This window comes from Amphibalanus amphitrite, unplaced genomic scaffold (genome assembly GCF_019059575.1).
Source record: "Amphibalanus amphitrite isolate SeventyFive unplaced genomic scaffold, NRLGWU_Aamphi_draft 000209F_arrow, whole genome shotgun sequence".
Classification (NCBI taxonomy): Eukaryota; Metazoa; Arthropoda; class Thecostraca; order Balanomorpha; family Balanidae; genus Amphibalanus; species Amphibalanus amphitrite.
The window spans coordinates 31218-47708 of NW_024881704.1; the positions used below are offsets into that span (position 1 = coordinate 31218).

The 16491-nt window shown below is 53.2% G+C and overlaps 1 protein-coding gene across 2 annotated transcripts; it reads left to right on the forward strand.

Annotated features, from left to right (window-relative positions):
• The first annotated feature begins 335 nt into the window (after positions 1 to 335).
• Positions 336 to 16056, forward strand: LOC122385127 (B lymphocyte-induced maturation protein 1 homolog). Of its 2 annotated transcripts, XM_043373135.1 has the most exons (3): positions 336 to 495; positions 7653 to 7705; positions 12489 to 16056. In XM_043373135.1, exon 3 carries the CDS (start codon positions 12586 to 12588, stop codon positions 13648 to 13650), a length of 1065 nt encoding a protein of 354 aa, XP_043229070.1. In that variant the 5' UTR covers positions 336 to 495; positions 7653 to 7705; positions 12489 to 12585; the 3' UTR covers positions 13651 to 16056. The 2 variants fall into 2 exon arrangements, with proteins under 2 accessions (XP_043229070.1, XP_043229071.1); XM_043373136.1 differs by lacking the exon at positions 7653 to 7705 and having other exon boundaries at positions 357 to 495.
• The last annotated feature ends 435 nt before the right edge of the window (positions 16057 to 16491 follow it).

Consider the following 16491-nt stretch of genomic DNA (forward strand, 5'->3'; position numbering starts at 1 on the left):
TAACAATTGCCGTCCGCGGTTCGCGGACGGCAACAGTTCCGCGCTGATTCCGCTCGCACGTGTCCAAATGACACCGATCTGTGCCCGTCTGCGGCACTGTGGGCAGCCGGATCGCGCGTGCTGCCCCCCCCCCCCCACGGCCTCACCTCCGGCTTTAGCGTTAATCACCACACCGCAGAAATACAGGAATGTCCACATTCTGCACGGAGCGGTCACTGACCTGCATTGTTGCGCCGCTGCGCCGCAGATTCAAACCGGCCGCGCTGGCTGTCCGGAGCGCGGTGCCAGAGGCTGTACGGCGGCGCTGTCAGGCGGTGTACGCGCCGAATTAGGTTAATGTTGGTGCGGCGGTGGGACGGAGGGCGGCAGTCGCAGACGGGGCGGCGGCCGGAGCGTGTGTGCGTGTGTGTGGTCCGCGGTCACGTGGCGAAAAAAAGGAACGGGCGACGTGCTCCTGACGGACAGATTGGGCTGTTTTGGTGGTTGGCTTCAAAGGTGAGTTCAGGGAGTGGGCGGCACAGGGAGGGGTGGGACTTAAACCATTTTGGGATACTTGGTGATTGAGTTTGATTGAAATATAATATTACTAATGGCGTAAATGGGAACTGTTCTTGTATCTTTGTTATTACCACCAAACTCTGCATGCCCGATGTAATGTTTGGTAAACATATGCAAAGCTTGTTGGCAATCACACGTCTTTCCTGTCCCGGTCAATGGGAAATCGACACATTTCGTCTTTTTATGAATGTCATGGATTGTTTTGATATTTCTAGGAATATTGCTTCGTTGGAAGTTTGAAATGTCTTGCATGGAAATGTTTGAAACTAAAAAAACAAGAATTTCGTAAGGTTACATTGATGAAGCATGGCTTGCTTAGCATGCCTAAGCGATCTTATAAAGTAATGATTCAATGATCTTTATGTTATATCATCTATCTTCAACTTTTTTTACTTGAGTTATCCACACATCCCCCAAGGTTGCAACACCCATAGAGCTTCCCGGTTCCACTATGACCCAGTGTTAAACATCATTTCTTTTACAACAATGGCAACCTTCATTGTCTCCCCAGATCATCAAATATCCCACACTATAATAGGCACCTGCCCGTCCCCCTTTGGTTGAACATGTCACAGCAGCAGTCCTACAGACTCCTGACACCGGAACGAACGGTGTGCCAGAAACGGGAGCCGGCGGCTGTCCGATGTCCCACTGCCGCCGCCGCCGCCGCCGCCGCACGCGCAAAGTCACGGCCATCGCCGGCGGCGCACAGTGTCCCGGATAGCGGCACAGAGCGGCCCGTGGCCTATTCAAACGCACCGGCCGCCGCAGGCTGAAAGACAGATGGTGACTCGGCTACAGAAGGATGGAATCAGATCCTGGTGACGACCTGGATGGATGGACGTCTGGAGTTTGATTTGGTACTTGCTTATCCTCGTCATTTGATGGTTTGAGTTGTTGTCGGATGCGGCCATAGAAGGGATGCGGATTTAGTGGCTGTTTATCTACCCGCATGGCTTGGAGGTTGTCGATAGAATCCAGCCCAGCGTCTTACTTATCAGCGGTTCAGTAGCATTCATTGCATTGGTTCGTAGCATCTAACGTAGATGGAGAACATTGATATGCAAAGGAGTCGTGCAAGGCGGGTGCAATCACAGCAGGATGCAGGAAGGAGTCCAGCGTTCTGCTTACATAATCAAGTAGCTTCTCTAGGTGCTCGCATCCTACTCTACGGTATTGGGTGCGCTCGTGGCACATATCTTTATGCTAACTGCAGGCTACTTCTACAAAGGGAGAGGGACACAGATTGAATGCTGTAGATCCATTGCCTCACAGCATCCCTCGATTCACCATTTGAATCCCAAAGAGCAGCTTCAGGCCGCACGTGTCAAAGAGTCGCCTCGGCCGTCTCGGGTAGCAAAGTAGCACATCCGGTCGGATCTGGCGGCGGCAGCGGGCCTTCCTCCGCGCAGCGAGCCGCACCGCCCGGCCGCAGGTTAACGGACCCCGGCCCGACATTGTGCCCACCGAGTGACTTGCACGAATGGACCGAATCTAGTGACCCACTGCTGCTGTGGTGGCGTCTGCGGTGGCGGCGATGGAGGCGCCGATTCGTGGGAAACAGGTCTCCTGTAGTCAGCTCGGACCATTCAACAGTCGCTGCTTTCCGAATGGTGGTGTGAATGAGACGAACCATTCGATCATGCCGATTGAATGGGGCTGGTGGTGATGCGTCATCATTTGTGGGTCACATTAGTCATGGACTATTATTGACCTGCTCAAAGGTGTTTCCCCGGACTAAATGTTCGTGTGAACTCGGCCTTTTTGTGTGGCCTTGCTGTTTATTTCCGTGGTAATGGACCAGTTTGCCGTGAACATGCATGCCGCTGCTATATCGGTAACACAAATGTCCGACAAATATGGCAACAAACTACGAGTATTGGCTTGTAGATCGCAGTTCCAATGCGGTGTAGCATTGTAAACTAGATAAATCATCCTGATGCGTGACTGAGACTTCAAAATAAGGGCCCCAAGTAAACACTTTGTCAGTTGCTGAAGTCCAGCTTTTGCATCGAGCGTTGTGCCTGACCTGCATAACTTTTAGCAGCTTTTGAGCAAGTTTTGAAACCGAACAAAAACACACGCACCGTTAACAAATGACGACGTATGTGCTTCGAAAACACGTCATCCTATTGATTGACAACCTCCAATATATTGATTACCTCACAACGCCCTTCCCTATTCAAACGCATCCATCCATCACTCCTCCAACGGACGTCCCGACCGCGTGTTCCGCCCGCCGACCGCCGCGGGGTCAAACACCGGCCCGCTGGCAGCGTGTCGGTGCAGTCAGCGGCGGCGGCGGAGCGGGCTGACCTCAATCCAACGGCCTCGATCGGGGTCAGGCGCGCTCCACGCTGCCCGTGCAGACGGACCGGTCCCGTCTGCTGCAGCAGCCGACCCAACCCGTCCGGAAACAGCCCTCGGCGGCCCAGCGACCGGCCTCGACCGGGTCCAGCCCGGCTGGACCCGACTCGACCCGGGAGTCTGACCAGTCCCCGTCCGTATAAAATGGCCCTCGGCGACCGACCGACAGAATCGGACAGGCAATGATTGACCCCGTCCCTTCGTCTGTATTTCCTATCGTCACCCGTCCGCCTGTGTGTCCGGTCGCCATTTCTTCAGCTCGTATGGGAAGCTACCGTTTCGCTCTGATGTGGACCGCATTAGCCATCGATTTGCGGCTTTTTCGGTAATTGTGTGCGCCGTAAAAGCGTTTTAGTGGCGATCAATTCAACACCGTTGAGTTGTTTTTGTTTATCCTCTCGGCATTGTTCAATTCACATCGTGAGAGAATTTCGAAGTCCAGATGCTCCCCAGCTTCACGCCAGATAGCTTGATTTTACTCTTCTCGTTCTGTTGCGTGGCCCCTCTCCATGCTGGTGCTACTGCCCTAGCCTCCAGTGCAGTCTCCCAGCTGGTATCCAGGCCCGGTGTTATGCCCTTAGCCTCCACTGCAGTCTCCCGAAGCGGCCGCCATATTGGTGTTAGTGTCCTACTGCCCATTGCAGTTTCCGGTTCCTGGTGTTATCTGTCTACTCTATACTGCAGTCTCTATGAGCGGCCGCCGCGCTGGTGTTAGTGCCCACCTGCCCACTGCAGTCTCTCGGTTTCTGGTGCTATTTACCGACTCTCTACTGCAGTCTCTATGAGCGGCCGCCTTGCTGGTGTTAGTGCCCTACTGCCCACTGCAGTCTCCCAGTTTCTGGTGCTATTTACCGACTCTCTAATACAGTCTCTCGTACAGTAGCCCTATTCCTGGCGGGCTCCGCCGGGACAAGAAACTGGCGGGGGGGGCCGATTCGGCCCCCCCCCTGAGATCTCGAGAACGAAGCAAGATAGCGACAAGCGGTAAACGGCATCGGATACGCACGGCCAAGATCTACAATTTTTACTAAGGTCATTTTCAGGTCAGGTCAAAGATGACGTCACAGGGGTCGAAAAAGTCAAAATGGCGGCGCTAGATATGGAGAGTTTTTCTCGAATAACTTTCGAATTAGTCAAGATAGGAACAAACTAAGGGCATCATCGTGATCCTCTCGTCAATCCGCATCGAATGATATATATGTTGACCTCGAAAGGTCAAGGTCAAAGGTTGACCTCAGGTCACGTGACCTCGAGGTCATCATGTATATCATTCGATGCGTCTTGACGAGCTGAACACAATGAGACCATCCACGCGTCTATATCTTGTTTTCCTGTACGGAGTTATTGGCCAAAAACCTTTGGTGACCTTTGATGACGTCACATGACCTCACAGCTGCCCAACAGCAAAACAGACCTCAAGGTAGTGAAGGTTGATCGTATATGAAGTCATGTATGGTATATGGGGCCATTCCGACCCGTTTTAGTGGTAAAAACAGGGAGTTGATTTTTCCCCCATTGACTTATAATGGGGAGGTCGCGAAATTGACCTGACCTTAGGTCACCGATATCAAAATTCCGAGATATACAAATTGTACATACTGGTACCCTAACTAAACCCTGAAGAGAAGAAATTGATCGGTCAAAAACTCTAGCTCTGGCGTGATTGCAAACTTTTCTGAGGTAGGGTCACCAAACCGCCTCTGGTGACCTGACCTGAGGTCAGATCAACTCAGAATTTTCAGACCTGTTGCGTAGAAGCCTTTTAGGAAAAGTCAGAAAATTTGAGCTTCCTAGCTCAACGCGTTTGGGAGAAATAACCAAAAAACCTCAGGGGGGGCTCCTGAGGCCCCCCCGCCAGGAATAGGGGTAGACGCCGCACTGGTGTTAGTGTCCTACTGTACACTGCAGTCTCCTAGTTTTCTGGTGTTACGTATCTACTCTTTCCTGCAGTCTCGTACAGCAGACGCCCCACTGGTGTTAGTGCCCAACTGCCCAATGCAGCTCCCTAGTTTCTGGTGTTACTTACCTACTCGATATCGCAGTCTCCTACCTCACAGTACCTGGTGATATGCTCCCTTGTATCAGTGCAGTCTCTGTCCGGCTGATATGCCACTGCCAAGCGCTGCAGTTTTTGACGTCTGCAGCCGCTGCTGCTGCACTGCAGTCCGACTGTGCACACATCTGCGCAGCAGGAACCGTTACAGTTAATCCGGTATGTCGCTGCTAAGTTTCCTGACGTGCCACTTACTGCTAGTTATAGCACTGCCGTCGACAAAGCCCACCGGGCACTACCAGACCGCCCTGCACCTACTGCCTTAAAAAACGGGGAGGCTCGCAGAGTTGTGACCTCTGGATGGCCCTCGTGCCTCATCCTCCTACCTTCATATCAACCCCATCCCCATCCCACCCTCCCTCAATATCGCACCTTTGCATCACCGCACCCAGAAGTGTGTCGAACACATTCAAAACACACTCGCTCCGGCCGAACCGGCTAGGCTAGGAGTCTCTGAGGCGGCGGCCGGTGTCCGGTTCATACCACGTGCCGCGTGCTAACCGGACGCGCTGTTGACCGGACGCTGCGCCGTCCCCGGCACCCGCCCAGCCGGCCGGATTGCTGTGCCGGAGGTATAGTGACGTCACTGGCCGGTGGAGTGCAGGAGTTGCCCAAGAGAACCGGACGCATGATGCGTAGGATTTGTTCTTAACTGCGACATAACTGTACTAAACTGCGCAGTTCCCGTCTAGGTTGTGTTGTGAAATAAGCAGTTTGGCATCCGGCTTGAGTAAGAATTCGATAACATTCTACCTCTCTCAATTCAAAATGCTTGGAAGACTGGACAATGTCCGTCATTGTGCCATCATACTTGAGGGAAGTGATGATGAATCACGCTTCTCTGCACTTATAACACGCACAGAGGGCGAGCCGCTAGTTCCTGTGATTGTGTGAGAGGTATGTTCCTCTCGCTCGCCACACACCCATCCCCAATCACATACTGAGGGTAATTATTGTAAGAGCCCATAATGAGGAGTGCCAAGTGCCTGAGAGCACGCCCTTCCCGGGATTCATTACTCACAGGGTAGTTGAGAGTCAATGGGCCTAGTCAAACGCCATTGGTCATTCTGGACAGGCTATTGTGGTTGGGCCTACAATTAACCTCAAATTGACGGAGCGTCTTCAGCGGAAAGGGGAACTCACCTGTCTTTATAGGTCAGATGTCATTTCATCGGATCTGCTCCAGCGTGGTCCTTGTGGAATTGATACCTCATATTCACAAACAATGACAGTCTGCGCTCATGATGCAGGCATGTAAAAGCAACAGATAGATTTACAATTAGTCATTTCCAAGTCCCTTGTTCCGCCTCTGCCGCAGCTTGCTCGCCCTCGCCGCACCTGTGCCTGGGTCCGCCCCTGCGTCGGTCGATGTGGGTCACTAGGTAGAGACCCGACCATGGCTAAACCACCACGGTCTGGCCGGAGCCATGCCGCGAGGGCGGGACCTTGCGTGCGTCTGTGGGGCTTTTTGTGCGCACCCCGACCCAGGCGGCTGCCCATCGACAAATGACGGATGATGACCTTTTTGTGGCCTGGGAGGTTTTAAAACGGTACTGTTTCCGGTGGACTGAAACGAAACGTTAATATCAACTTAGCGCAACAATTATATGGAATTTGATCGGCGTTAAAATATTTTGATTGCATCATGCTTATAACACTTTGTTCATAGTATTCTTTCTGCGCCCATTTAGGTCTGAATTATCAAGGCTGTTTCACCGCAAAATGTGTGCACTGCTGCAGTTCCCTTGGAAAATCCGACGCTCCTAGACTGTACACAATGGGAACACATTAACTTTGACTTTTTATCACTGCTTGCTAAACGAAAAAAAACACTAGTCTGATGAAATGCTGGATGCAGTGATATTGCTGCAGGAATTATTTTAATTTTATTGTTTTGCATACCATCGACATAAATTGCCACGCTTCTTTGCTTTCAAACCAATCTCCAAATGTAGCTTGCCGAATATGGTCCGCATTTATGTGGGATTTTATCAGAGAACTTGTTTGTACTACATCAACCCTTGAGGGACTATTTAATGATCAACCAATGAACCACCAATAAGATTAGCAAAGAACCTGTTCGCGTAACCCCATCTCTCTCCCTAAACAACCCTAACCATCGCCCTACCTCCCTCATCCCCTCACCCATCACCATCCCGTTCCGGAACCCCATCTCCGGCGCGGCGGTTGCCGGAACCGGATGCTGAGTGCCGCCCGGTCGAGCTCCACTCTCCTCTGTCCCAGCCGACCGACTCCACATCCGTCCCAACTGACCCACTGTGCTCCTGACAACCGGTTGGCATTCGTTTTGAGATCCGCCGCCCGTGGCTGACGACACGGGGCATGACACACCGGTTTCGGGCTCAGCCGCTGGTGTGACACTTAGGTATGCCTTTTGAGATTGTGGCATTTACGAGAATCATGACACATGTTATTTATAGTGAGCAAAAGAGCTGTCATTCCTGAAATATAAAGTAGTTCCTATTTCAAAATGAACGAAGTTTCAAACATCAAAGACCAAGCCTTATACCGAGAACTTTAGGCACGTCGTTTGTTGTTTTAGCACGAGGAGGACTTCCTACACCCCACTTCCTCAGCCCTCATCCTCCATCCTACACTATTTCTTTCGCACAACGATAAGCCTTTTTTGACATATCCTCTCTGCTTGTTGCAGAATGCAGTCTACGTCACTCAACCGTAGCAACTGAACTGTCATATATTGTTCAGGTAAGCCAATGTTGGAGAAGTACACTTGTCATACCTCACTAGTCGGTAGAACTTTCTGATCATTCTCTGTGGTCTTCCAATACAGTCACGTTAGGCTAGTTAGCCTTATTTTTTCTCACCCAGTCTGACTTCACACCCACCAAAAGGGCAGCCAAAAGTGGTTGGTTGAATGGTGCTATGCGATTGATTAGGCATGCCAACAACTTTTTCGATCGGGGGTTTCACGACTCAGAATCCTTCACAACTTACCCTGCTAAAAGTAGAGTATTCGTGCAGCGGAGGCTTAACGCCTTTGACTGCTAAGCAGCCTTTTTTCACTACCCTTGAACACTGACGAAAACTAAACCGCTTACTGGTCCATTGCTCCACCAGAAAACGTGCGTGAAGTAAGCATACGTATTCCTATAGAAAGAAAGTAGTTGGAAGTCTTAACTTGTTCTTGCTAGCTGAATCTGATCCTATGCTGATCCGATCTAGATCTGCTCTACTTCTGATCCTATGTCCTGTTTAAAACATGTCCCAGTTCGGGAGTAGTAGCCTTACGCTCCCACGGTAGCTCAAAGGCTTTGTCATAACGCTTAGTCATGGTACTTTTGTTTGGAAATGAAACCTGCTTTCTAGGTAAATGCGTGTCAATATGTGCGCACTGTGCACGCAATCCATTCACGAAATACCTGGGATGTAAGTAACAAATCAAAGTAGGAATGGAATGCTCATGCTACTTGTGCACTAGCACTACCGCTCATTACACATACACACCGTCAAAGTTCCCGTCATCAGCAGGCCACACGCAACCGTCGTTCAATCTCCTGCAGCACTGTCACGCTCTACCGTAGCACCCGCGTTACGCGCTTTCCCCTGTAAGGAGTTCGTTCACCTTTGACTCCCAGCACGGCACTCTGCTATCTTCGTCCGAATCAGCATCTGAACACGCCGATTTGAGCTAGCCGCAGGAAAAGTTATTCGCCGTTTATGTAACGCAAAGACCGGCACTTGTGGCTGAAGTCGATCAGGATGTGACCTCTGGACTAAAGGTCATACCACACGATTGCCAGACAATACTCCAGAGGCCCCATACAGGAAGAGAACGAATCGAGACGGCTTAGTATGAGACCCAAGTCCTGCACGGGTGCCACAGGTAGATTGGGGCTGCCCCGGTCAGGAAGTAGACCCACAGGACACGACAGAATAATCCCACTATTGTTTGGCGTCGTGCACCTGCCCCGCCCGTATGTTTGTTTACGGAAATGTTTTTGCCGGCCGAGGGAGTGCCGAATCTGCGGATATTGACCGTAAGCCGTCACGCTGCCGATCGAACACGATATGCCACGTCTGTCTGTCGCTCCGCTCTGCTGTTCGTGTTCAATCGCTGGTATCAGCGGTGGGCGCTATGGGTCAGCGGTATTTCTAGGCTCGTTTGAGTCCCGTTCGTGTGACCCATCGTGACAGCATCCTCCCCACCCCCGCTCCATTATCCCCCCCCCCCCCCGGACGGAAGTTCCTACGGCGGTCGGGGTTAGCAGGTCACTTGGGTTGCGCAACCCTGCCTCGAGCGCCGGCCGCTGCAGACCACGCGGACAAAAGGTTACGGTACTTGAGCGGTCCTCCCCTACCACGCCGAGCCGTGGGAGTGTGTCCGGCTATAGCGGAGCGGTCGGTAGCAGGACTTGACTCATCAGATATGGACCCAGTTCCTTCGCGTGACTGCCGCACGCATTCTCAGGGAAGTTGCACTGCATTTTATTCGATAGAATTTCAGACAGGTCTGTGAAACTGAATGCCACAATGCTTTAGTTCGGTGGCTTGAAAATACTTTGAACTCATTCCCAGCAATGACTTAAGCGCCATACAAAGGGATTCGAGTTTCTAACCATCGGTGCAGAGTAATGATGAGATGACTCATATGGAATCGCCCTATCATCAGTGACATTTTTAAATGATATCGATAGATTTACTGGGCTGATTCGATGGTGCACCAAGGAGCGCCCACCTGGCTCCTCAGTCGGCGCCACGGCGCGCCTGGTAACTCGGGCTCCACTCATGGCGCGGCGGCGGTGGCGGCGCGGCGGTCACTGACTGGAGTTTCTCTCCGAGGAGAGTTTCCCTCGCTGACCCTGATAGCTCCTGAGCCGTGGATGGACGAGTGCTCGGTCGGCTTTTTACGACCGCCAGCCACGCCGACCAGCCACGCATGGAGGCCCGTTTCGCTTTCGAACGGCGCGAAATATTGTCCCCCGGCTACCGAGGTGGAACGGAGGATACTTGGTGCCCATGCCCCAGTGCCGGTGGGAAAAATCAGAGCGTGCTGACTTCTCGGGGTCATATGGAGGGTCAGGACGTCCCTGAACACAATACGGTGTGGTACAAGTTCACTGTGCGGAAATAGGGGTCAAGTAGTGAAAAGAAAGCGCCACGCCTTTGCGCACTGCTCCAGATCATGTGCGGGATTTGTTGGTAGAAAGTGCGTGTGTTTTGAACGTTTGGTGTCTTGTTTATGCACACAACAAAGCAGCCTTCCATGATTTAAATGGCTATTATGTGTTGTTTTAATACGGCACAGACGCGCCATATGTAATTGGAGTCGTTATCGTGTGGGGAAATAGCACTCTAAGACAAAATGTATATCAATTTGCACTAACGAATTCTTTGCTGCTGAGAGCATCCGTTTTTTACTGAACCAGATTAGAGAAAGAAATTTGATTACATCGCTTCAATGTGTGTTTAATACACCCATCATCCACAAATGCCAATTAGTTGCGATTGAATCTACAAAGCCGTATCTCTAACAATGACGAAAAGCCCGTATCTCTCAGATCAGCGGGGTAGGTCACCCCAATAAGCCGTTATCTCCAATCTCAGTTCGGTGCCCCTGAGGAGCTTCCCGTTGCATGCCCTCGCGTCATCTGATTGTTCCCGGTAGCTGCAGTGTCCCCTGCGTCCCCCTTGTCATGTCTGGCTGTCGGCGGTCGGCAGATCGTGAGCTGACGTTGTCGGCGGCGGTTCGACGACCCGACGCCGTCGGCCGCTGCTGCTGCTGCGGAGGCGGGCACTTTCTCCCGGGCCAACGCCCGCCACTGGGGGGGGGGGGCGTCGGGGGTACCGCGCCGCCGTTGTGGGTAGGATTCAAGGAACTCGGCCGTCTGGCGGAACCGACGATACTGCCGTCGAGGAAGGTGCCTCTGTCACGGATGTGGTCCGGTTCGGCTACAACGGTTCGATGGGCAGAGTACGTTTGCATAGTGGCAGACTTTTCACTGAATGATCATGCAAATAGCGGTGACTTTCTCCGACCATGAGCCTTGGAATTTGATGCAAATGCACTGAATACATCCGGTTCTGCTGGTTTACTTGTTCCACATTATTCGTGAGGATTGGTATAAGACTTTGCATCACTTTCATTTTCGTTGACATCATATACCTACAAGTAAGATAAGCAGCAACATTGTATTTGATATTGATTTCTCTTCGGTGCATATAGATATCATTATTGCATGACAGATCCATGGCATAGTGCGGTGCTCCCAAAGCATAAATATCTAATCAAACTTCCCAAGAAATCCTGAGCTGTGAACCATGGCGTCTGTAGTATTTTTACCGTCTCGGCTGGCTCAGGGGGAGGTGCGTCATTTCGGAGCAACGGCCGGCACTCACTTTCCACGGCGCGGCCGGTCAGTCGCCTTTCCGGACGGCCGGCGCGGCGCCCCACCCGGTGGTGCGCAGTTGTGTGCGCCTAGCTTCCTCGGCTCTGACTCGCAGCTGAGCTGTCTCAGTCCTGACTCCTGAGCACTGGCACTCGGCTGTGTCAGCTCTAGCACGCAGCTTTCTTAGCTCTCATGACTGCAGCCATGCCCAGTTAGAGTCCAACGAAATAAAAGAATGCTATATTCCGGACTTTATTGTGAAGTGAGGGATAAACAATGCACTGCATAGCCACCCGACAAAATAATAAGTTACATGCATTTGTAATTGGCTATACCTAGTTACCCTAGAATTATATGGGTAAACATTGCGAGCTACAGGATTCTTCTTTTCAAAAGCTTGAACCGTCTATCACGTAGCACATTTTCTGTGAAGGGAAATATTGCATTCAAACTGTAGTCCTGCTGACTTAATCCACCACATTTTTGCTCAACTTCCCAGTGACGATCGCGTGACTTATCTCGCGAGCTCTTCCCGTATGGGGCCCCATAGCTGGCAGGTCCTTGATCTTTGAAGGCTGCCGGATAAATTCTGGTGAATCCAGGAGCAGTTCAATGCACCTCAGCTTAGAGCTGGCCTCGCAATGGATGCCTTGAACAGAAGGATTTTGGCCTCTCGTTCTCAGCGCCGAGCCAGCGAGGCTGTGTTTACAGCTCGTCGGTCAAAAGCCCGAAAGCTTTGTGAATTGTTGCCGCTAGGTAGTTATGGATGTTTTGAAGCCTTGAAAACAAATATTATCCGATGTGATAAATGAAAGCAGTAGGATATTTGCTGCCTTTGGGGTTGCCGCTAAGATAGGCGATTTTTTACAGATGAAGGATGCCTCCATTTAATCAAAGATTCTCGCTACTATTATAGTCTAGGCTTATCAACTTTAATAAAACTTAAATCAAGTAAACAGAAAATATCCTTCTACAATGCTCAATTCTTAATTTTAACGTTTGATTTTTTGACATATAAATGCGGAAAAGTGCGTGCGAAAAGACTAACACTGGCTGTCCCAAAACACCCGTCGATCTGGAAATCATCCAACTGCTTTACATCTTCTTCTCCAGCTAACAGCATGTCCGTCTTGTTGTTTCAGTTCCTGAGAACATCGAGAGCCACCACTCGAGTCCATCTGTAGCGACATACAGCGAGCCCATCCACAGCCACACACTCACACAACCTCACAGCGCACAATGAAGCTGTACCAGCAGACGTCCCCAGACTCGGTCCAGGCATGGACCCAGGAGGACTTCGGCTTCCCGATCGACAGCAAGGCCGGTCTGGTCTCCAGTCTGGACCAACTGTTTCGGCCCAGCTCCCCGGCACCGTCATCGTCCTCCGCCATCTCCTGTGCGGCGGCGTCATCCAGCTTCGCCGAGCTGAAGCCCGTGCCGCCGCTGAAGGCGCTCACCCAGTGCGACTTTGTAGGCAGTTCAGTCGGAGAGGTAGACTCACAGAGCTACTACCCGGAGCCGGGTCCCGGCACTCCTGAGGTCGTGTCCACGACTTCAGTCAGCATCGGCGAGCTCTCGGACTCTGTGATGCTGAAGCCGGCTGAGCCTGTCTCCCTCGAATCAGACTTCTCCTCCACCGACATCGCCGCCGACGACGACTTCGCCTCCATCATCGGCAACGCCATGGTGGACCCACAGCTGGTCGTGCCCGAGAACCTCGAACTGGGCAGCTTCACCAGCAGCGACATGCACGAGCTGGAGGCGTGGATCGACGGCCAGTCGCAGGCGGCGCGGCACAGCGCGGCCGCCAGCCTGCCGCCTCCGGCGCACACCACTCTCCAGTACGGCGGCAGCCCCATGCTGCAGAACCTGCTCTCCGGACACAGTTACGCACCGGCGCGGGCGCCGCCGCCTCCCGGCTACGGCGGGATGCTGCCCGGGGGTCCCAGCGGACCGCTCCACCAGCGGCTGCAGAAGCCGCTCAGCACGTACAGCCCGCCGTCCTACAGCAGCGACCAGGCGACATCCTCCTCCACCGAGTCGGCCGCCAGCGCCAAGAAGCGGCGCGCGCTCGCCAGGTCCTTCATCAAGATGTCGATCGTCTCTGAGGGCACCAAGGACCGGCCCATGCACCGCTGCACGATCTGCAATCGGCCCTTCCTCAACAAGTCCAACATCAAGGTCCACCTCCGCACCCACACCGGCGAGAAGCCCTTCAAGTGTGAGACGTGCGGAAAGGCCTTCCGGCAAAAGGCCCACCTTCTCAAGCACTATCACATCCACAAGCGCATCAGCAGGGACTGATAGAGAGCCAGTGCTGTGCTGTGGGACTGAAGTGCGTTACGAAGGGGGCCAATCGAACTCGCGATGGTCGCCCACGTGTGCGGGCTTTCAAGCGCTGCTGGCGCCGCTTCGCTGACGGAACCCCCCACTGCCGAGTCGGTGACACGACCGTGCCTTGAGATGACCCACCGACCCTCCCCACCCTCGCAGTCGCGGCCGCGGCGGCGGCGGCGGCGCGCGCGTCAGGGCTGACTTCCCAGCGCGGCGCGGCGCGGCCCGGTCGGCCCGGCGGCGCGGCCGGCCGGCCATGTGGGTCAGCTCCGGCGCCGGGCCGGATCTAGGCCGATGAACGCCCCGGTGACAACAGCGCCAGTGCGCATGCGCGGCAGCTGCGTGAGGAGAGAGTCGGCGAGCTGCCCAGTTGCCCCCAGGCGACTCGGGCTGGTGCCGGCTTTTGACTGTGAGAAGGGATGTGCTATAATAAGACACGTGCCTGTGTCAGGTGCATTGTTATGACTGAATGTTTTTTTTTATGTAGCTTGACCTTAGACAGTGCGCATTTCCGGGTTTTGACTTTGAGACATTTAACTAGGTATTTATCATCAAACTGACGTGATGGCTGACGTGAGACAGTTGCGACATTAGATCAGAAAGTTCAACGGACTCGCTTGATTTGGTCTAGCACATTTCCATTCACATTTTACGCCTTTTGTGCAAAACTATCACGGTAGTATATGATCTGTATCAGTTAAATCAGTGCAATGCGGATTTCGTGACCTAGTAATGTTCGACGTGAGCATTCAAAACATTGCGGCTAAGTGATTCCCAATACCCTTTCAAGCATTGACATGTTGTTAACACCAATCTCGCGTGATACTTTTGACGGTGATACACCTGACTCGACGACTCCCTCCCCTCCCCTCCGATCACATCCTGTTCCACATCCAGCCTCCGACTGCAGCCTACACGGCCGCAGAGCCACCCCTCTCGGCCGGCAGGACTTCCTTCTGCAGAGGCCGCCGGACCGGACCAAACGAACCGGGCCGGACCGGACCGGCCGGCCAGACCACTCATGACCACGGCTCGCTCGGCGGGCTCCGAGCCGCTGGAAAGTCGCTGCCCCAGATAGGCGTGTAACACTTCTGGAGGCTCGGCGCCGCTCCGCTGCCGGCGCCGCTCCGCTGCGCGGCTGGTCGGCTGGTTGGCTGGTCGGCTGGTTGGCTAGCTGGTCGGTTGGCTGGCTGCCTGGCTGGCTGACCGGCTAGCTGGTCGGTCGGCCGGTCGGCCGGCCGGCTGGTCTGCGGGCTGGCCGACCGGCTGTCTGCCCGGCTTCTAGGCCGCCCTGCCGACCGATGTTTTAATCTCTCACCCGGCCAAGAAGGACGGACGGCCGGGATCGGTGTCACCCACCGACATCCGGCTGTCCCCCTTCGGCACTCCGGTGTGCGGCTGTGGTTTTACGGCCAGGGGCAGGGTCACAGAAGGGGTGTGTAACCGCGGCGCCGCTGCGGCAGGCGGGTGGTAATCGGGGTCATGTGGAGGCCGGACGCCCGAGAACCAGGCCGGGTTCCGTGAGACGCACCCGAGCGCCGCCGGCGAGCTGTACCCGACTGACTGTAACAGGGACGATACGGAACAAACGCGACAGAGTAGAACCACTGGACGTAGCGCCATCGCCGGGACGACACGGGACTGACTGAGGGACGGACGTGCGCGCAGCGCCGCGGACTGACGGACAGGAGAGCCACTGTGATAGTGTCATGACACGTTGGTCCACCGTTCGGCCACCCAAGTCTGATGACAGCCTTAGAATCGTCCCTCCTGATACTGGTACAAACGCGATAGCACGGGTGCGCGCGCGGACAGAGTCGGCCGCTCTCCCCGGTGCCTGGCAATGTGCCGCTGTCGGTCCATATCCTCGCCTATTTATTCTGTTGTTTTCGGCTGTCGTACGGCGCCGCAGGGGTTCGCGCGGCGTGTCGATGCGCGCGAGACCGCGCGATGGGAGCGAGCTGCAGCGCTCGGCCCTTGGATCGCCGATCTCTGGTTGTTGTTGTTGAGTTTTATTGTTGTGACTGTGGGTGTTGCGTTGGTGCCTGTTGTTGCGGGTGGAACTGGTGCGGTTTCCGATGGTGGTGCGTTATAGTGTCTGCAGCGCGGGTCACTAGTTTCTGCGCGGCTGGAGCGATAGAGTGCGTCTGGCCCCGAGCGGGCTGCTTGTCACCTCGAATTAGTCATTATGTGTTCATAATACATGCGGAAACTGAGTAGAGCACCTGTCCAGTGCTGTTGACTAGACCAGTTACCACTAAGCTTTGTTCTTCTAGCGTGCTGTCTTCCTTTCTGTTTCGTCGCCTCTTCCATTTTAAGCTATGAGGTTATGGTGAGACACGGATGAGCAAATAAATGAACCGTTTTTGGTGAAAATGTCGTTTTATGACTGCATGCTCGTGTTCGCTCTTGATACAACTATCTATTCTCTTCACGAACTATTAGCGATAACATTTTTCTATGCAGGCCAATTTTAACACTTTGCATGGATATTCACGCAAATATCAGCTGCAGTGTGTACTAACAACCGAAGGACTCCTAAAAGTGCGTGTCGCTGCTACACAATCCCCAACTTCACGCTCTCATTGAACTTCTTGTTCTTGCCTCTAGTTGTACTCTTTCATGTTTGCGTTGGAGCTGCTTCTCTCAAATCTAAGTGACAATGTAATGTTTTTCTCCATTATTCTTACCTAAATCTTTGTGTTTTTTTTTCTCAGATACGTCCATCAGCTTAGCGTTCATCGACTTCACTTCTCAATCTTGTCGAACCACGATGTAGGCAGCTGTTGTCTTAAAATAGTTTTACCTCCT

Coding starts and splice junctions, on each gene's coding strand:
- LOC122385127 (XM_043373135.1), top strand. CDS start 12,586: ATGAAGCTGTACCAGCAGACGTCCCCAGACTCGGTCCAGGCATGGACC.